Source organism: Nycticebus coucang, chromosome X (genome assembly GCF_027406575.1).
Source record: "Nycticebus coucang isolate mNycCou1 chromosome X, mNycCou1.pri, whole genome shotgun sequence".
NCBI classification, from domain to species: domain Eukaryota; kingdom Metazoa; phylum Chordata; class Mammalia; order Primates; family Lorisidae; genus Nycticebus; species Nycticebus coucang.
In genome coordinates, this window is record NC_069804.1 from 81,591,728 (window position 1) to 81,612,722 (window position 20,995).

The following is a 20,995-nucleotide window of genomic DNA, read 5'->3' on the forward strand; positions in this document are numbered from 1 at the left end:
CAAGTTCTACAAAGTATGACATTGGTGCTTTGATGGGAATTTCATTAAATCTATAGATCACTTTGGGTAGCATAGATATTTTAATGAGGTAAAATCTTCCCAGCCACGAGCATGCTATGTTCTTCATTTTTTTTCTTTTTTTGACAGAGCCTCAAGCTGTCATCCTGGGTAGAGTGCTGTGGCATCACAGCTCACAGCAACCTCCGACTCCTGGGCTTAAGTGATTCTTCTGCCTTCACCTCCCAAGTAGCAGGGATTATAGGCGCCTGCCACAATGCCCAGCTATTTTTTGGTTACAGCCATCATTGTTGTTTGGCAGGCCAGGCTGGATTCAAACCCGCCAGCTCAGGTGTATGTGGCTGGCACCTTAGCCACTTGAGCCACAGGCGCTGAGCCAGTGTTCTTCATTTTTAAATGTCTTTTGCTATTTCTTTTTTAGGGCTTCATAGTTCTCTTTATAGAGATCCTTCATGTTCCTTGTTAGATATATTCCCAGGTATTTCATCTTCTTTGGAACTACTATAAAAGGTATTGAGTCTTTGATTTTATTCTAAGATTGACTGTTATTGGCATATATGAAGGCTCCTGGTTTGTGGGCATTAATTTTGTATCCTGAGGTGGTACTATATTCCTTTATCACTTCTAAGAGCTTTGTAGTTAAGTCCCTGGGGTTTTCCAGATATAAGACCAAATCACCTGCAAAGAGCAAGAGGTATGGTAGTTTTGGTTATCTTATTTTTCAGAGGTCCAAAGCTTATTTTTATCCCTTATGCTATTGTGGAAGCTAGGCTTTGTTCCTTATTTTATGGGTGTGTTTACTTTGGTGATGGAATATCATACTGTTCAATATGAAGAATGTGTCTGAGTACTTCATTAAGAGCTTATCTAGTTATGGCAAATTTCCTCAACATTTGCATGTCAGTAAAATATTTAATTTCTCCATCACAAATGAAACTCATGTTAGCCACATACAGGATCTGGGCTGAAAATATTTTGTTTTGAGAAGGTTAAATGCTGATGATCACCATCTTCTGAATTGAAAAATTTCATCTGAAAGATCTCTGGCTATCCTGCTATTTTTTCTCTTTATAGGTAAAACTTTTCTTACATGTGACTGCTTGCAGGATTTTCCTCTTCATGTTGACTTTAGCAAAGGTAATTACAATATGTCTAGGAGATGCTTTTTTTGAACTGAGTTGTGCTGGAGTTCTGAAACTATCTACTATCTAAATTTCTGTGTCTCTTGCAATGCTTAGGAAATTCACCACGATGTCTTGAAGTACAGTATCAGTGCCTTCAGTACCATCCTCTTCTTCATAAATCTCTATAATTTATATGTTTGATCTTTTGAAATAATTCCATAACTAACCCAGGGAATATTCTGTTTCTGTTATTTTTTTAAATGTCTCTTTGACTGACTGAGATAGTTCAAAATTCTTGTCTTCAATTTCCAAAATTCCTTCTTCTTCATGTCCTCCTCTGTTACTGAGGCTCTTTACTGTGTTTTGAAGCTCCTAAAATGCTTCCTTCAATTCCTTAAGCTCTGCTATATCTTTTTTTATTATGTCCAATTCCTTAGTGACTTTATCTGTAAATTCCCTAATTTCTTGAGATAAGTTTTAGACTATTATTTTGATCATTATTTCCATTTTCTCAGTTCTGATCATCTTATTTGCCATCTATATTCTGAATTCTATTTCTGACATTTTAGCAATTTCTCCACAGATGGTATTTTCTGCCATTATCTCCCTTGTAATCTCTTGGGGGAGTTGATCTGCTCTGGTTTTTCATGTTGCCAGAATTCTTCTGCTGGCTCCTCCCCATCAGTATTTTCAGCATTTTAAAATATTAATTACACCTTTTTAGTTTAAGTGATAGGTTGTCCCTAAATAGTTATTGCGAGATAATCTAACTGGGGACTCTTAAGAAGCACTGTACAGACCTATTTGACAACTAAAACTGGTTAGATGAAACCAGATCTGGAAGACTCAGGAAATGGAGCTAACAACCCCTCTGCCAATGAGCTTGAGTTTGTGTTTGTGGCCCTTCTGCTACAGCCTCTTGAAGTTCCCTTTTAAAGCTACAATGAGAGTCTCTGAGGGCAAGCTTGCTGAGATAGTGCAGCCTGGTTCTGTGCTGTTGTCAGCTTGTCCTCTACTCAATTACAAGGAGCTGCAGTATTTTGCTGGTGTCTCTGCTGAACAAAGATTTGAACAGCAGCAGCCCAGCCCCTGCTGGGGACAGCTAGAGGAAGGGAATCTGTGGACAGATACAATGTTTCCACCCCTCACTGCTCCAACTACCCCAGCTGAGCAAAAGAAGTCAAATAAGCAGTGAATTTGCAGCCCCACCCAGTGGCAGCAGGAGAACAAGAATCTGCAGACAGTTCTGACCAAAACTTTCAGTCAAACTTGATCAGGTAGTGCAAGAAACACCTATTCAAACAAGTTCAAACAAGATGCCATCCTTCCCTCCCCCCTTCAATACTAGCTGTGGACTAGATATAGTGAAGCCATCACCCACAGCTGATGGAGTCTAGTTCCTGGACGTTCCCAGGGCTTGTTGCCTGGGGCTAGGAAGTTACAAGGAAGGAAGCCCAGGGTTCCTAGGCACAGACAGCAGGCAAGGGCTCTCCAGAGGGCTGGGGAAAGGTCTCCTTTAGCAGGAATGAGAGCCAAGAGAGACCACACCTCTCCATGCCAAAGTTAGAACTGCAGTGCTATTTCCTTTCGTAGCAGGTGGGGCTCTGCTCAGTTCAGTGGCCCACAGAATACTGAGTACTCCCTGAGAAGTCACCAAACACACCAGTCTCTGCAGGGGGCATTTCCTCAGGCAATCAGAAAGGGGAAAGGGTGGCTTGTGGGGTCAAGACTTCAGAGGGAATATTTGTTTACTTTTGTGCCAGGCGGGATGGAGACTGGAATCAGAGGTGGAAATTCCCAGGCGCAGGAGAATCAGGACCTTGAGGGTGTCTCCTGTGGGGTGAGGTGAGAGGGTCTTCATTCCCTGCTTGCCTATGGAAATCCCACATCAGACCTCCTGGTTGAGGGAAGGGTCTCCTGTCCCCTTGGCACAATGTGCCTTCAGTCTAGTTGCTCCATACCTGATCTCTGTTATCTTTCTTCCTCTTTTTTGACCTCACAGCTGGTCTCAGTGGGTATGATGTGTATCGTAATTTCTTCTCTTTATGCTCAACTCCCCAATTTTAACTTTTCCAAGTTCACTTCAGTTCAACTTTTCTCCTTGTGGGCTGGAGCTTCTGATGAAAGGCTACTCTAATCAGCCATCTTGCCTCTTCTGGCTTTTATAATTTTGAGGTATGTCCCATCAATGCCTATTTTGTTAAGTGTTCTTATCATAAAAGGGTGCTGAATTTTGTCAAATGTTTTTTCTATGTCTACTGAAAGGATCACATGGTCCTTTTTGCATCTATTTATGTGGTAGGTTACATGTATAGATTTGCATATATTGAAGCATCTTTCTGTCTCTGGGAGGAAGCCCACTTGGCTGTGATTATTTTTTATGTGCAGCTGGATTCAGTTTGCTAAGACTTTATTAAGAAATTTTGTATTTTGTAACAACATTCAAAAGGGATATTGGTCTATAGTTTTCTTTTTTTAGTTGTGTCCTTTCCTGGCTTTGGTATTAAGGTGATACTGACTTCATAGGACGAGTTAGGGAGCATACCTTCCTTCTCAATACTATGGAATACTTTTTGTAGTATAGGTTCAAGCTCTTCTTTGTAGGTTTGGTAAAATCCAGGTGTGAAACTTATCTGGTATGGAAATTTTTTTGTTAGGATATTTTTTATTGCTGCTACAATTTGGGTGCTTGATATCAGTCTGTTGAGTTCCATAACTTTCTGATGAGCCTAGGGAGGTTGTGTGTTTCCAAAAATTTGTCCATTTCCTCTGTTTTTACATGTGTGAGCATAGAGATTTTATAGTATTCCGAGATAAAATTTTGTGTATCTGTGATATCAGTTGTAGTTTTCCCTTTTCAGTTTTAACTGAGCTCATTAGAGTTCTTTCTCTTCTGTTTCTGATTAATGTTGCTAGAGGCTTGTTGATTTTGCTTATCCTTCAAGGAACCAAGCTTCTGCTTCATTAATCTTCTGTATAGTTCTGTTTGTAATCACTTTTGCTTATTTTTTCAAAGAACTAACATTTTTGCTTCATAAATATTATGGATTGTTCTTTTGTTCTCAATTTCATTTAGTTCTGCTCTAATCTTGATTATTGCTTCTCTTCTGTTGGGATTGAGATTGGTTTGTTCTTCCTTTTACAGTTCCTTGCGATAATTCATTAATTATTGATTTATGATCTTTTCAATGTGGGCATTTAAGGTTATGAGCTTTCTTCTCAGGACAGCTTTTGCTGTATCCCACATATTTTTAGAACCTGTGCCCCCCTTGTCATTTAGTACAAGGAATCTTTTGATTTCCATCTATAGCTCCTCATTGACCCAACTATCATTCAGTAACAGGTTGCTTAGTTTCTATGACTTTGTACAGAGATGAGTGTTTCTGTTGGAATTGATTTCTAGTTTTATTCCACTGTGATCTGATAAGACACATGGTAAAATTTATATTTTCCTTAATTGTTGAGACATGTCTTGTGACCTAGGATGTGCTCAATCTTAAAAGACTGTTTCATAAGCTAATGAGAAGAATGCATATTCAGTACTTTGGGGGTAGAATGTTCTGTGAATGTCTATTAGGCCCTTTTGTTCTACATTCTGTTTAAGTTTCTTATTTCTTTGATTGTTTTCTGTTTGGAGGGTACGTCCTGTTCTACGAGTGGGGTGTTGATGTCCCTATCAATTATGGTGGTGTGCTTCATTGTTTTGTTTAAACTGTGTAGAATTTGGTTTACGAATCTGGGTGTGCATAAATATTTAGAATTATTAAGTCTTCTTGTTGAATTGTTCCCCTTACCATTGTATAGAGAAAATCTTCGTCTTTCTTTACTTTTGTTAATTTAAAGTCAACATCATCTGACATGATAATGGCTAAACTGGCTTCCTTTTGGTTTCTATTTGCATGTAATATTATTTTCCACCCTTTCACCTTGACTCTAAGTGAGCCTTTGTGGGTTAGATGTGTTTCCTAGAGACAACAGATACTTGGCTTCTTTTTTTTTTTATTCCTTCAGCCAGCTTATATCCCTTCTGTGGGGAGTTCAACCCATTCACATTTACTAAAAGTATTGATATGTGGGTGGCACCTGTGGCTCAAAGGATTAGGACGCTGACTCCATATACCGGAGGTGCTGAGTTCAAACCCAGCCCTGGCAAAAAAAAAAAAAAAAAAGTAATGATATGTGTGGTGGATTCCCGTTCATCTGGTTGGGTAGACCTTTATTACTTTGTTTTTACCTCTTAAGTCATTGTGGTGTCTGCACTCTGAACTTTAGATTTTGGATGATTTTACACTGGAGGGCATCTGTTGTACTGATCATTATATAATGCATATCTGAGTACTTCCTGCAAGGCAGGTCTGGTCTTCACAAATTCCTTCCATGATTACTTGTCTAAGAATATCTTTATTTCTCCATTGCACAAGAAACTTAGTTATACATGATACAAGATTCCAGGTTGGCCATTATTTTGTTTTGAATGCTCAGGATGAGTCCCCACACCTTTCTAGCTTGTAGGGTTTCAGTCAAGAATTCAGCAGTTTGTCTGATCAATTTTCCTTTGTAAGTTACCTCCCATTTTGGCCTTACTTCTCACAGGAATGCCTCTTTCATGTTTACTTTGGCCAGCCTGATGATTATGTGTCATGGTGATTGCCTCTTTATGATGAATCTCCCAGGAGTCCTGTAGGGTTCTATATCTAGATTTCTAGCAAATCTGGGAAATTTTCCTGAGTAACTTCTTAAAATAAATTGTTCATCCCTTGTGAATTTTCTCCTTTGCCCTCAGGGATGCTTATGATTCTTACAGTGGTCCCACATTTCTTGCAGGCTTTGTTCTTTTTTCTCCATTCTTTCTTTCCAACTGACTTTCATAAAGGCATTATCTTCGGGTTCTGAGATTCTTCTTCTGCCTTATTAAGCCTGTTCTTTAGGCTTTTCACCGTGCTTTGTAATTCCTTGAATGAATGTTTCATTTCCAGGAGTTCTATTTTTTTTTTCTTTAATATCTCTATTTTTAAAATAATTTCCTGCACTGTCTCTTTGTTGGATTTCCATTTTCAAATGTACTTACTTACATTTCATGTCCAAAATTCTTCATCTGTCCTTTTAATATTTTCCTTTAAGTTGGTGTCCCCTGGTAAGGGGTTATTGTTCTCCTTAGTAGGTGACCTATCACTTTGATTTTTCATTTTTTTTTTGTGAGTTTTTCTAGTTCCTTCTCATCTGGCCTCTTTATTGAAAGTGAAGGGTGTTAGGGCTGGCTTATGGTCTTGTTTCTGAGACCCTGAAGAATGGTCCCTGACTGAAGGAGAAGAGTACCAGTCCTAAGTTGCCTATGGGCTGCTCTAGCAGGTTTAATGACCCTTTGGGGTTATGACCTGCTATATTCACCTATTCCCAACAGAGTGTAGTGAATTAGGTCCCCCAGCATCCTCTCAATGTAAGATGGTGAGTGGTACTCACTGTTGAGAGTTAGCCACACCCTGTTTGCTTGAGTTTGACAGCACTTTGAAGGGCTATAGTACTGTTCTCCCAGTTACTGATTGATATTTGTATGAGTGAGCCAGAAGCCAAGATATTATTTTGTGACTGGGGTAGACTCTGGTTTCCAAGGTGGAGTACAAGAGAGCCTCAAATATTAGGAGGAATCCTGTAATTTCAAGAAGACTTCTTGATCTCCACTACCACCAAAGTGGGGGGAGGGATAAGGCAGTTCATTGGTAGGTTGAGTGAGCCTCCCTGTCAGAGGCACCCTTTTCTCTAGTTTAAAGGTCTCTCCAGGGATATCCTCTGTCAATTTCCTGCTAATTCTCCTTCTACTCTGTACCTTCTTCCCATGGTATTTCTTGTAGGTTGTGGTACATTTCCATAGCACTTACACTTATTCTATGATTGTTTGTCAGTTTCTTCATCATTTACATCTCCTTTGTTATGAGATAATCTGGCAGCTGATGTCTCTTGTCAGCCATCTCGAATCCTCCATGTTCCATAAAATATATTTAAGGTATTGATAAACATATACAATGGGCAGATCCTACTAGATAAGCAAACAATAGTAGACACAGAGTTTGAAGAAAAAGGTAAAGTAAAAATGGAAAGATGCAGTGCTCACTGGGAATTTAAAAAAGGAAACTGAAATAATTTACACAGATCAAAAACTATTAATCTAAAAAAAATAATAAACACACAGGTTAGTGAGGTACCCTGTTTCCCCGAAAATAAGACATACTCCGAAAATAAGACCTACTTACAGGAAAGATAAGACGTCCCCTGAAAATAAGACCTAGCACATCTTTGGGAGCACACCTTAAAATAAGACACTGTCTTATTTTTGGGGAAACAGGGTAGTAAAAAAGAAGGTCTATTTTATATTTTACTGATATTTAACTATAACTTAATTATGATTTCTAATGAATAACCTGGGAGTATATAACAGCAACTATAAAACTGTTCATATTATTGTCCAGAATCCCTTTTCTGAGAATTTACAAGAAAACAGTGGTCAATGCAAAGGCATTCATAGAAGAACAAAAATTTGGAAACAATTCAATCACCAATAATAAGGGAAAATTAATTTGATGAAATACTATATAGATACTTTTGTATATGGAAATGCATACATGAAAGAATAAGTGAAAATAGAACATAAGTTATATATACATATTGAATATGACTCTGAAACTGTATCTATGTTTCTAATAGACTAGAAAATAATTAGCATTATATAAGGATTTGAGTTTAATATAATATTTATTAAGTTCTTATAGTCACAAAGTTGATTGACCTCATAATTAAAAAAAATAAAAAATTATGGAACTGACAATCAAATACTGAATATTTGAGGTAAGGCAACAAATTCTGTTTAATAAATGTGTATATATATGTATATATGAATACACATGGTAAAGAAATACCCCGTTTTCCTTTATGGAATTATGACTGTCATTTGATGTATACTTAAAACAATTTTGTTACTATGAAACTATTGCAGTAATAGAATTTTGAAGAGTTACTCATTTGACTGATAAATCATAAACTGTTCCCTCATCTATCATGCCCTTCCTGACTTCCTTGGGCAAATCTATCCTGTTTCTCCTGTACTTTGTACATAATACCATTGTTATAGCATTTGTAAGATTGCACTGTAATTATTTGGCTGTATGTCTATGTTTCCCACAGCATCTAGACCAGTATCTGGTATGAATATGTGAGCAATACGTACTTAAAAATGAAGGAAGAAAAGAAATGAAACTTTCTTGGAAATGTTATTTAAGCACATCTTGGAATAAATATATAATGTTGCCTCATAATCATACCCTATATAATCAAAGAGTTCATAAAACATGCCTAAAATTATCAAGCCTGCTCAGAATATACAGGGTTAGAAAGTTGGATTCAAGAGACTCTGAAATTCCTTTCCAGATCCAGTTTAACAAAACAGTAGTAGATCAAGTAAAATAAAAAAGGAAGAAATCAGTCTGCATTGAATAATCATTTGATTCTAGCAGGTTGTCCCATCTCCTTACCTAGACAGGAATAAATGTGGCTGAGAATATGAGCTGGTTGTACTCTGATGGGATATACCTCAGCAACAGTCTCCACATTAATTCCCTTGTCCTTCAAAATGGCCTTTATTTCTTCTGTTTCAGCTAGAATAGAGACTAAAAGAAAGAAAGGAGATGAGGTCAACAGAAAAGTTCATCTCAATAGGAACCTAAAAATTTCTCAAGCCACATAATTTCTTTTGAAGGGCAAAAAGAGAAAGCAGAGGAAATTAACAGTTATTGAGGAACTTAGATGAAATAGTTATCATGCTAGGTACTTAACAAAATTTTCTAAATGGAAAGGAAAAAGATATCACGATTGAAGTATTAGATTGTGCTTTTTGGCTAAGTACCAATGTGCTCCTTAAGAATGCCACATTCTCTTTATACGTGTATCTGAGATTCTGTGTGTAAATGGGAAAACATCTATCATCAGGTTTATTATAGCTTTGATAAAATTGAGTCCCCAGTCTTTCATATCAGTACACTTTAGGTCAACACCAGAAATGTGAGGGTAATAAAGGACACCCTAATGACAAGAGTTGTCCTATAGCTAGAGAAGGTAGAAGGCAGGGAGATTGGTGATAAGACTTGAGTCATCAACATACAGAAGGTATTATAGTTGAAATTGTGTGTTTTTGGGTGGGGAATAAGGAGCAAGTATGGATATAATACCTTTCTGGACTCAGAGCCTGCCCAGCCTAGTTAGTTCTCTTTTCTTCCGAGTTTCCCCCCACCCCCATGGGACAGACACCTGGTTGGCTTTGGCTAACTAGACACTAAGCACAAGAGGCAAACATGTCATCTACTCCTGCTCCTGTAGTCCTGATAGATGTGTTGGATTGTCTACAGGGAAAATAATGTACCACGTGGCTCATTCCACATCAACAATATTTTCTGTTGAGGTTTCGGGGGCAAAGCATGGTTAACAAATAGCTACTTTGCTTTCCTTTGTCATTATCCTTTATATATTTTTCCATCTTGGGAACTTCAAGCTAATAGATTGCTATGATCTGGGCAGGATATGGTAATTACATAGTACCCTGCACACAACACTACCTTGATTAGTTCTGAGAACACAAAAATGAAAGAGATTCTTCAGGGAAAATGCACAGAGAAAGAATTGCCTAAGAATAGTCCAGGGAAACACATGTGGTTATTCACTCATTCATTCATAAATATTTATTAAACACTTAAATAGATAAAGTATTATGCTAGGCAATAAGGGTATAAAAACAAATAAATTAGTCTCTCATACAAGAAGCTCACATTATAAAAGAGGTGGCACACATGAACTGATTATAAAATAACCTGCTAAACATGCATAAAATATTGTAAGACCACACAGGGGTGACAACTATCTGGTGTTAGATTGGGAAGGGTGGTTTTAGGAAAGGTTTCCTAAAAGAGTTGATGCCTAAACTTGATTTTAAAAGACTGAATAAATTAGGCAGAAGAAGATAGGAAGAAGATAGCCATTCTAGGTAAAGAGTCCAAAATGAACTACATGAGAAGAAAAAGAATATGACTGTACTATGTATATGGGAAGAGACAGTGAGGAGAACCACATACACTTCAATATTACTATAGCATGAAGCATCTTGCAAAGTGTTCAAAAAATGAATTGAGAAAGGAAGACAGGGGCTAGGTCATCATACAGGGCATATGTGTCACCTTAAGGATTCTGTTTTGTATTGTATCCTTGGGCAACGCTTTTCAAACTGCACTCTTCTCAGCCAATGTAGTTGGTAGTTAGAGTACAGAAGACTGAAGAAGAGTCAAGTAAACAACGGTCTCAGTCCCATGGAAAACTTTCAACCTAAGCAACTTGGTTTTTTTGTTTATATTTTATAATAAAATATTTAGAATATTGTGCAGCGCCTATGGCTCAGTAGGTAGGGCACCGGCCCCATATACCAAGAGTGGCAGGTTCAAACCTGGCCCCGGCCAAACTGCAACAAAAAAATAGCCAGGTGTTGTGGCAGGTGCCTATAGTCCCAGCTACTTGAGAGGCTGAGGCAAGAGAATCACCTAGAATATTATTATTTAGTGCCTTTCATGTATTAGGCACTGCCAAATGGTAGGGATTCATAAATAGGCATGATCCACTCATGGAGAAAATGACAGTGACACTGAGTTCTACTGGAAGGCTGAGTAAGAGTTAATCTGAGGGGAGGGGGAAGATGGCTGACTGGAGCCAGCTTTCAACAGAAGCTCCCATCCAGGGTAAGAATAATGACCAGAAAGTACACAATTAAGCTGAAGACTGGGAGCCAAGCTGAGAGAGAAGAGTGATAACTGCAGGTCACCTCTGCTGAGGAAAGCTGCGACTCCAAGAAAGCAAACTCAAGCTGAGACATGAAACCAAAGTTACTGATCCACTAGGACTGGATAAGGACCAGCTGAATACAAGACAGAGTCACCTAACCCCACCACACCAAGCAGGTCTCTTCAGCCTCCGACTGTAATACTGTATGGGTCCTTTGCAAAGCTGTAGGGGAAAAAACTGCAGTCACCAGTCCCAGAACCTTGACAAAGGGCTGGGTAACCCCAACTCAAGCAGCTCCCAATCCAATTTCACCTTACCTGCCTAGATAGCCAACCGGTGAAAAACAATCATGAGGCAGAATCACTGGAAAAAAATCTGGCAACATGAATAATCACAGTATATCAACTCCCCCAAGGAATGAAATGGCGGACACACCACAAGATCCCATTCATAAACAAATGGCTGAGATGTCAGAAATCAAGTTCATAACTTAGATAGCAAATAAGATCAATAGAATGGAGGTAAAGACAGAATTAGAATTTCAAGGAGTAATTTAAAAGATGTCTCAATAATTCAACGGATTCAAAGACAAAAATCACCAAAGATTTTGACACACTGAGGCAAGAACTTGATACTTTCAAAGATTTGAGAGATACAGTAGAATCCCTCAGTAACAGAATGGAGCAGGCAGAAGAAAGGGTCTCTGATATTGAAGACAAAGCTCTTGAACACTCCCAAATGTTCAAAGAGGAAGACAACTGGAGAGCAAAAGTGGATTATTCTCTCCGAGAGCTTTGGGATAATTCAAAGAGATCTAATATCCGCCTTATAGGAATTCCTGAAGGTGACGAGGTTGATTTGAAGGATACAGATGCTCTACTTCACGAAATAATCTAGGAGAACTTCCCAGACATGCCAAGAGATTCTGAAATTCAGATAGCAGACAGGTTCAGAACCCCAGTGTAACTCAACACAAATAAAACATCTCATCGACACATTATAAATAGCTTCACCAAAGTTAATATGAAAGAGAAAATTCTGCAAGCAGCCAGCTGTAAGAAAAACATAACCTACAAGGGGAAGAACATTACAAAGACTAGAGATCTCTCTGCTGAAACCTTTCAAGCTAGAAGAGGGTGGTCATCAACTTTTAATCTCATAAAACAAAATTACTTTCAACCAAGGATCCTGTATCCAGCTAAACTGAGTTTCATTTATGATGGAGAAATTAAATACTTTAATGACACTCACATGTTCAAGAAATTTGCCATAACTAAGCCAGCTCTCCAGGATATTCTCAGACCTATCCTCCATAATGAACAGCACAATCCTCCTCCACCAAAGTAAACTCACTCAGAAACTTTTGATCAAATTCCAACTTCCAAAGAGGTGAAAGGATTAAAAATGTCCGCTGGACTTTCAAGAAACTTGATACCCAAAATACTACCAGGCTTATCAATATTCTCAATTAATGTGAATGGCTTAAATTGTCCTCTAAGGAGGCACAGGTAGGCTAACTGGATACAAAAATTCAGGCGAAACATCTACTGCACACAAGAAACTCATCTTACCTTAAAAGATAAATATAGTCTCAGGGTGAAGGGATGGTCACCTACAATTCAGGCAAATGGAAATCAGAAAATAGCAGATGTTGCAATTTTATTCACTGATACAATAGACGTTAAACCAACAAAAGTAAGGAAAGATAGGGATGGTCAGTTCATACTTGTTAAGGGCAACACTCAACACTCAACATGATGAGATTTTAATTATTAACATTTTTGCACCCAACCAGAATGTGCCTCAATTTATAATGGAGACTCGAACAGACATGAGCAACTTGATTTCCTCCAGCACCATAAAAGTCGGAGATTTTAACAACCCTTTGGCACGGTTGGATAGATCCTTCAATAAGAAACTAAGCAAAGAAATTTTAGACTTACATTGAACGATTCAACAATTGGATTTAACAGACAACTATGGGACATTCCATCCTAACAAAACTTTTCCTGTTCTAATTATTTGCAGTTTTTGTCCAGGGCCGGGTTTGAACCCACCAACCACGGTATATGGGTCTGGCGCCCCACTCCTATGAACCATAGGCAAAGCTCCATTGTTTTTTTCTTTTTGGCTGGGGCCAGATTTGGACCCACCAATTCTGGTACATGGGGCCAGCACCCTTTTCCTTGAGCCACAGGTGCTGCCCCACCCTAACAAAAGTGAATACGCAGTCTTCTCATCAGCCAATGGAACATCCTCCAAAACTGATCACATCTTAGGTCACAAGTCTAACCTCAACAAATTTAAAAGAATAGAAATAATTCCTTGTATTTTCTCGGACCATCGTGGAATAAAAGTTGAACTCAGTAACAACAGGAATCCGCATACTCATAGAAAAATATGGAAACCAAATAACCTCATGCTGAGTGATAGCTGGGTCATAGATAAGATTAAGAAGGAAATTACCAAATTTTTGGAACAAAACAATAATGAAGATACAAATTACCAAAACCTCTGGGAAAGAAGGAAAGGCAGTCCTAAGAGGGAAATTTATAGTGTTGCAAGCCTTTCTCAAAAGAAGTCAACAACTTTAAGGGACATTTCAAGCAACTGGAAAAGGAAGAACATTCCAACCCTAAACCCAGAAGATGGCAAGAAATAACCAAAATTAGAGCACAATTAAATGAAATTGAAAACAAAAGAATCATACAACAGATCAACGAAAAAAAAAGTTGGTTTTTTGAAAAGGTCAATAAAATAGATAAACGTTTGCCTAACATAACCAGAAGCAGAAGAGTAAAATCCTTAATTTCATCACTCAGAAATGATAAAGGCCAATAACAACAGACTCCTCAGAAATTCAACAAATCCTTAATGAATATTACATAAAACTCTATCCTCAGAAGTATGAAAATCTGAAGGAAATAGATCCATACTTGGAAACATGCTACCCTCCTAGACTTAGCCAGAAAGAAGTGGAAATGTTGAACAGGCCCATAATAAGCTCTGAAATAAGCATCAACTATAAGAAATCTCCCCCAAAAGAAAATCCCAGGAACAGAAAGCTCGACATCAGAATTCTAACATACTTTTAAAGAGGAACTAGTACCTATATTACTTAACCTTTTCCCAAACATAGAAAAAGAAGGAATACTTCCCAACATTCTATGAAGCAAATATCACCCTGATTCCCAAACCATAAAAAGACCAAAGAAGAAAAGAAAATTATAGACCAATATTTCTAATGAATATTGATGCAAAAATATTCAATAACATCCTAACAAACAGAATCCAGCAACACATCAAACAAATAATACATCATGAACAGGTAGGTTTCATCCCAGGGTCCCAAAGAAGGTTCAATATACCTAAAATATAATATATCACATAAACAAATTAAAAAACAAAGACCATATGATTCTCTGAATTGATGCAGAAAAAGCTTTTGATAGTATCCAGCATCCTTTCTTGATCAGAACGCTTAGGGAATAGCGTTCTGGAACATTTAAAACATATAAAAGGAACATTTCTGAAACTGATAGAGGCCATCTATAGCAAACTAACAGCCAATATCAAACCAAATGGAATAAAATTGAAACCATTTCCACTCAGATCAGGAACCAGGACAGGATGCCCATGGCCTCCACTGCTTTTAACCATTGCAATGGAAGTCTTAGCCATCACAATCAGGCAAGAGAAAGCAATCAAGGGGATCAAATAGGACCAGAGGAGATCAAACTGTCACTCAATCTTCATAGATGATATGATTGTATATCTGGAAAACCCAAGGGAATCAACTACAAAACTCCTAGAAGTGATCAAGGAATACAGGAATGTCTCAGGATACAAAATTAACACTCACAAATCTGTAGCCTTTATATATACCAACAACAGTCAAGGGGAAAAAACAATCAAGGACTCTATTCCCTTTACAATTGTGCCAAAGAAGACGGAATATCTGGGAGTGTAACTACCTAAGGACATGAAAGATCTCTATAAAGAGAACTATGAAACTCTGAGAAAAGAAATAGTTGAAGATGTTAACAAATGGAAAAATACACCATGCTCATTGCTGGGAAGAATCAACATTGTTAAAATGTCTACACTACCCAAAGTAATGTACAGATTTAATGCAAGCCCTATTAAAGCACCTCTGTCTTACTTTAAAGATCTGGAAAAATTAGTACTTCATTTTATATGGAAACAGAAAAAAGCTTGAATAGCCAAGACATCACTCAGAAACAAAAACAAATATGGAGAAATCACACTTCTAGACTTCAGACTATACTATAAATCGATAGTGATCAAAACAGCATGGTACTGGCACAAAATTAGAGAGGTAGATGTATGGAACAGAATTGAAGACCAAGAGGGGAACCCAGATACTTATTGTCATTTGATCTTTGATAAGCCTGTCAAAATTATAAATTGGGGAAAAGATTTTCTATTCAACAAATGGTGCTGGGTGAAATGGCTGGTGACCTGTAGAATACTGAATGTGGACCCACACTTTTCTGCTCTAACAAAAATTGACTCGCAATGGCTAGAGGACTTAAGCTAAGACATGAAATTATAAAAATTCTTGGAGAGACTGAAGGGGAAACACTTGAAAAAATTGGTCTGGGAGAATGCTTTATGAGGAGGACACCCCAGGCAATTGAAGCAACATCAAAAATACATTACTGGGATCTGATCAAATTAAAAAGCTTCTGCACAGCCAAGAACACACTAAGTAAAGCAAACATACAGCCCTCAGAACGTGGGATTTTTGCAGGTTATATTTCTGACAAAGGTCTAATAATAAGAATTCACAGAGAACTCAAACTTATTAATAAGAAAAAAGCAAGTGACCCCCTTTCATTATGGGCAAGAGACATGAACAGAAGCTTCTCTGAATAAGCTACAGTCTACAGACACATGAAAATATGCTCATCACTTTTAACCATCAGAGAAATGCAAAACAAAACTACTTTGATATACCATCTAACTCCAGTAAGTGTAGACCACATCACAAAATCCTAAAACTACAGATGTTGGTGTGGATGTGGAGAAAAGGGAACACTTCTGCACTGCTGGTGGGAATGCAAGCTGGTACGTTCCTTTTGGAAAGAAGTTTGGAGAATACTCAGGGATCTAAATGTAGACCTGAGGTTTGATCCTGCAATTCCTATTCTAGGCTTATATCCAAAAGACCAAAAATCATTTGGCAACAGAGATATTTGTACCAGATTGTTCACTGCAGCTCAATTCATAAATGCAAAGTCAGGGAAGAAGTCCAAGTGCCCATCGAACCATAAAAGGATTAATAAATTATTAATTTATTATGGAATACTATGGAGCATTAATGGAATACTATGCAGCATTAATAAAAGATGGAGACTTTACCTCTTTTATATTTACATGGATGGAGCTGGAAAATATTCTTCTTAGTAAAATATGTCAGGAATGGAAAAAAAATATCCAATGTACTCAGTACTACTTTGAAACCAATTTATAATCACTCACACTTTCATATGAAAGATGAATTATAACTATAGCCTAGGATGAAGGAGGGAAAGGTAGACAAGGGGAAGTGAGGGGGTGGGCCAATAGAGTGAGGGTTAATGGTGGAACCCTACCTATGGAACATATTGCAAGCACAAGCTCAATTTATCAGGTGTAGAACATAAATGTCTTAACCCTGTAATTGGGTAAATGAGGTGAAGGCTATGTTAGTAGAATGTAAGCACTCCAGTTTGTACAAATAATCAACACATTGAATCCCACAATGGCATAAATGTATTCATGATCTATGTACAAATGACTTAATAAAAAACAAAAAAGAGTTAATCTGGTGGAGGTGATGGCAAAAGAGAGAAATTGTTCCAGACAAAAAACAGCATGGAAAAAGGCTCAAGAGAACAGAGAATAAGGCAGAGCTAGGATTTACAAAAAGTTCCTTATGTCAGCAGCATGGAGTATAAAAAACTCTGTATAGCTAAGGCAATTCTTAGTAATACAAATAAAGGTGGGGGTATCAGTATACCAGAATTTAGGCTGTTCTATAAGGCCATAGTGGTTAAGACAGCATAGCACTGGCACAAAAAATAGAGACATAGACATTTGGAATTGAATAGAAAACCAGGAAATGAAACTAACAACTTACAACCACCTAATGTTCGATTAATCAAACAAGAACATACACTGGGGGAAAGACTCCCTATTCAATAAATGGTGCTGGGAGAACTGGATATCCACACGCAAAAAACTGAAACTGGACCCACACCTCTCCCCACTCACAAAAATTGATTCAAGATGGATAAAGGACTTAAATCTAAGACATGAAACAATAAAAAAATCCTCAAAGAAAGCATAGGAAAAACACTGGAAGATATCAGCCTGGGGAAAGACTTTATGAAGAAGACTGCCATGGCAATTGCAATAACAACCAAAATAAGGAAATGGGACTTAATTAAACTGAAAAGCTTCTGTACAGCTAAGGAGACAACAATCATAGCAAATAGAAAAGCATATTTGCATATTTTGAATCAGACAAAAGCTTAATAACTAGGATCTATAGAGAACTTAAATTAATCCACATGAAAAAATCCAACAATCCCATAGATCAATGGAGAAAAGAGATGCACAGAACCTTCTCTCAAGAAGACAGATGAATGACTAGCAAACATAAGAAAAAATGCTCATCATCCTTAATTATTAGAGAAATGCAAATTAAAACCACCCTGAGATATCATCTAACCCCAGCAAGAATGGCCCACTTCACAAAATCTCAAAACTGCACGTGCTGGTGTGGATATGGAGAGAAAGGACACTTTTACACTGCTGGGTGGACTGTAAACTAATACAACCTTTTTTTGGAAGGAAGTATGGAGAAACCTCAAAGAACTCAAGATAGACCTCCTGTTTGATCCTGCAATCCCATTACTGGGCATCTATCCTGAAGGAAAAAAAAAAAAAAACCAAAAACACCTTTTACCATAAGGACACTTGCACTAGACTGTTTATCGCAGTTCAATTTATAATCGCCAAAATGTGGAAATAGCCTAAATGCCCCCCAACCCAGGAATGGATTAATAAGCCATGGTACATGTATACCATGGAATACTATTCAGCCATTAAAAAAATGGAGACTTTGTAGCATTTGTATTAACCTAGATAGAAGTGGAACACATTGTTCTTAGTAAAGCATCACAAGAATGGAGAAGCATGAATCCTATTTATTCAATTTTGATATGAAGACAATTAATGACAATTAATGACATGGTAGCGGGTGGGGAAGGGGAGAGCAGAGAGAGAAGGAGGGAGGGGTATTGGGGAAAGGAAGATCGGAGAGAGGGAAAGAGGGAGCAGGTGGGGTCTCAGTGTGTGACACATCTTGTACCCTCAATGAATCCCCAACAACAGAAAAAAGAGGTAGTGATGAGAAATAAAGTTGGATATGGGGTCAGGAGCCACATCCTAAAGACTGACAAATGGGAAGCTCCTGCAGAGTTATAATCAGATGAATAACATCAATATATGCATCTTAAAAAGAGCATTTTTTAGTTAATAATGAAAGAATAAACTAATAGACTATGTGGGCCTAAACTGAAGACAGAGAGACCAGATAAAAAGTTCTTGCAGTAATGCATAGGAGAAATGTTTATTACTACATTAAGATCATGATATTGATACTGACGAAACCTGGACGGATTTCAGAATTATTTAGAAGTAAAAAAATCAGAACTTGTTAACTGATTGAATGCAGGAAGTTAGAGCGAGGGAGATATTGAGAAGGATTCTCTGGGTGTTTATTTGTGTGACCAGGAAGATGGCATGCCATTTAATAACATAGGCATATAGGACACAAAGCAGTTATGAGTGACATAATAGTAGGAGGGTGCAGCTGATTAATTTTAGACATATTGAATAAACTTACAGTGCATGTGAGACATCCAAGGGGGGGCTACCTTAAAAGAAGCTGACATGTGTATACATTCATAAGTTATTAGCACAGGGACAAAGAGAAAATACAGAGGATACAAGTACCTGGAATATAACCTTGCAAAATTCCACTATATAAGGAATAGGCAGATGAAGCCTGGGGTGGAATTGAGAAGTTCTTTTCTCATGGCTTATATCTTCTCTATGGCATAGGAGGTGAGGTCATGTTCGGAGAGTGAGGTAAGAAGTAATAAGGTGAAAAAAGAGTAAAGGTTTGGAATATGAGGAGGCTGAGAGATAGAAACAAATATTCTGAGTAAGAGCAGTGGGCTATTGACAGAACCCTCAGATACACCAGTGATTAAGGAACAAAAAGAAGAGGATGCCCAGAACTGTACATAAAAGTGCTTTATCTAGGATGAAGGAAATTCAAAAGTATGGTATCATAGAAGACATGAGAGTTAAGAGTTTCCAAAAAGATAAATGATAAATGGAATAGAAAGATTCACTAAGATATAGATTGAAAAATATCTTCCAAATTTGCCAATACAAAGGTCACTAGTAACTTGAGCATAAGCACATTCAGAGTAATAAGCCAAACTGCAAAGGACTACAGAATAAATGGAATATAAAGAAGCAAAAGCTTAAATGAAAAGGAAGAAGTTACATAACATAGTTACAGAGGGAGATGAACATGTCAATAGACTAAAAAGAAAAAAAAAACAATCAACAGAGCAGAAGAGTTTAAAGATTCCATTAAAGATGAAGTTTCTAAAGAAGGCTGGGGAAGAGCTCAGCATCAGAAGGAGGATTTGGCCTTGGAAAAGAAATCTTTTTTCTGAGACAAAAGAAGGCAAGGCTGGGTAAGATTGTAGGAGCAGAGAGGTTTGGGAAATTGAAGAAGATTAGAGTATTACAATGAGATTATCATGCATGAAGAAGCAGGCAAAGAATTAGGCTGAAAACAAGGGATGGGGTTGAAAACAGAGAAGGTTTGGAATAGCAATTGAGAAGCAAGAAAATGCTAATGATAAGAACAAGGACTAACATGCGGAACTGTAGATCTAATTCAGTTGGAGAGCATGAATTTCCAGTGTAACCACTTGGTACATTTGTGAGACTTTTTTCCCCTGGAAGCTATTAGCACGACATGTATAGGATCCGAAATTGAGAATTACAAGACTTTTTAGGGACAATGATTTTTCAGGTGAGTATAGTACAAGTATAGTGCATGGGTGACTGAAAGATTTAATCAACCATGAGGTAAGGAAGGGAAGACTAGGAGAAAATAGAGACAAGAACAACAGGAAGAAAATGAAAGCTGAAATAATATGAGGCTATGACCAGAGAGTAGAATATTAGAATTTTAGATCTCTGAGGTAAGAGTCCTAAAGTTTGGTCCTTGGAGTGGGTAGCTAAAATGGAGATACAGGAAAGGTCACTAGAGTTATGGATAGCCAAGAGTTATTTTTTTTTATTTCAGATTAATATGAGGATACAATTAGGTGACATTGTTTGCATTTATTAGGTAAAGTCCAAGTTATAGTTGTGCCCCTCCCCAGGAGGTGTGCTATATACCTTTACATCATGCCTGTTAAATGAGAGCACACCAATCTCCTTCCCTCTTCCTTTCCCTCCCCACTTGAGTTTAGTTGTGTTTTTCTCTTGTGTGGGCGTGAACTTTTTTGTCTACTGGTTTCATATTAGAATTGAGTACACTGGATACTTGCTTTTCCATTCTTATGATACTTTACTAAGGAGAATGTTCTCTAACTCCATCCAAGTTAATACAAAAGATATAAAGTCTCATCTTTTTATGGCTAAATAGTATTCCATGGTGTATGGAAAAACTATGGTAATGAACATATACCACAGTTTTTTTTAATCCATTTGTGGGTTGATGGGCACTTGACTTGATTCCACATCTTGGTGATTATGAATTGAGCTGTAATAAACATTCTATTGCAAATGTCCTTATTATGGTAGAATGATTTTTCTTCTTATGGGTAGATATCTAGTAATAGGATTGTGGGATCAAATGGAAGACCTATTTTTAGTTCTTTGAAGAGTCTCCATACTTTCTTCCAAAGAGATAACCAAGAATTTTGAGGCTAAAATGT

At 37.5% G+C, this 20,995-nt stretch overlaps 1 protein-coding gene across 2 annotated transcripts in view; it reads right to left on the reverse strand.

Annotated features, from left to right (window-relative positions):
- PHKA1 (phosphorylase kinase regulatory subunit alpha 1) overlaps positions 1-20,995 on the reverse strand; it is a 397,078-nt gene that overhangs the window by 272,096 nt on the left and 103,987 nt on the right. For both annotated transcript variants that reach the window (XM_053580169.1, XM_053580168.1), the window contains one exon: positions 8,666-8,800. In XM_053580169.1, coding sequence (XP_053436144.1) covers positions 8,666-8,800 — 135 coding nt within the window. The remainder of the gene's footprint in view (positions 1-8,665; positions 8,801-20,995) is intronic.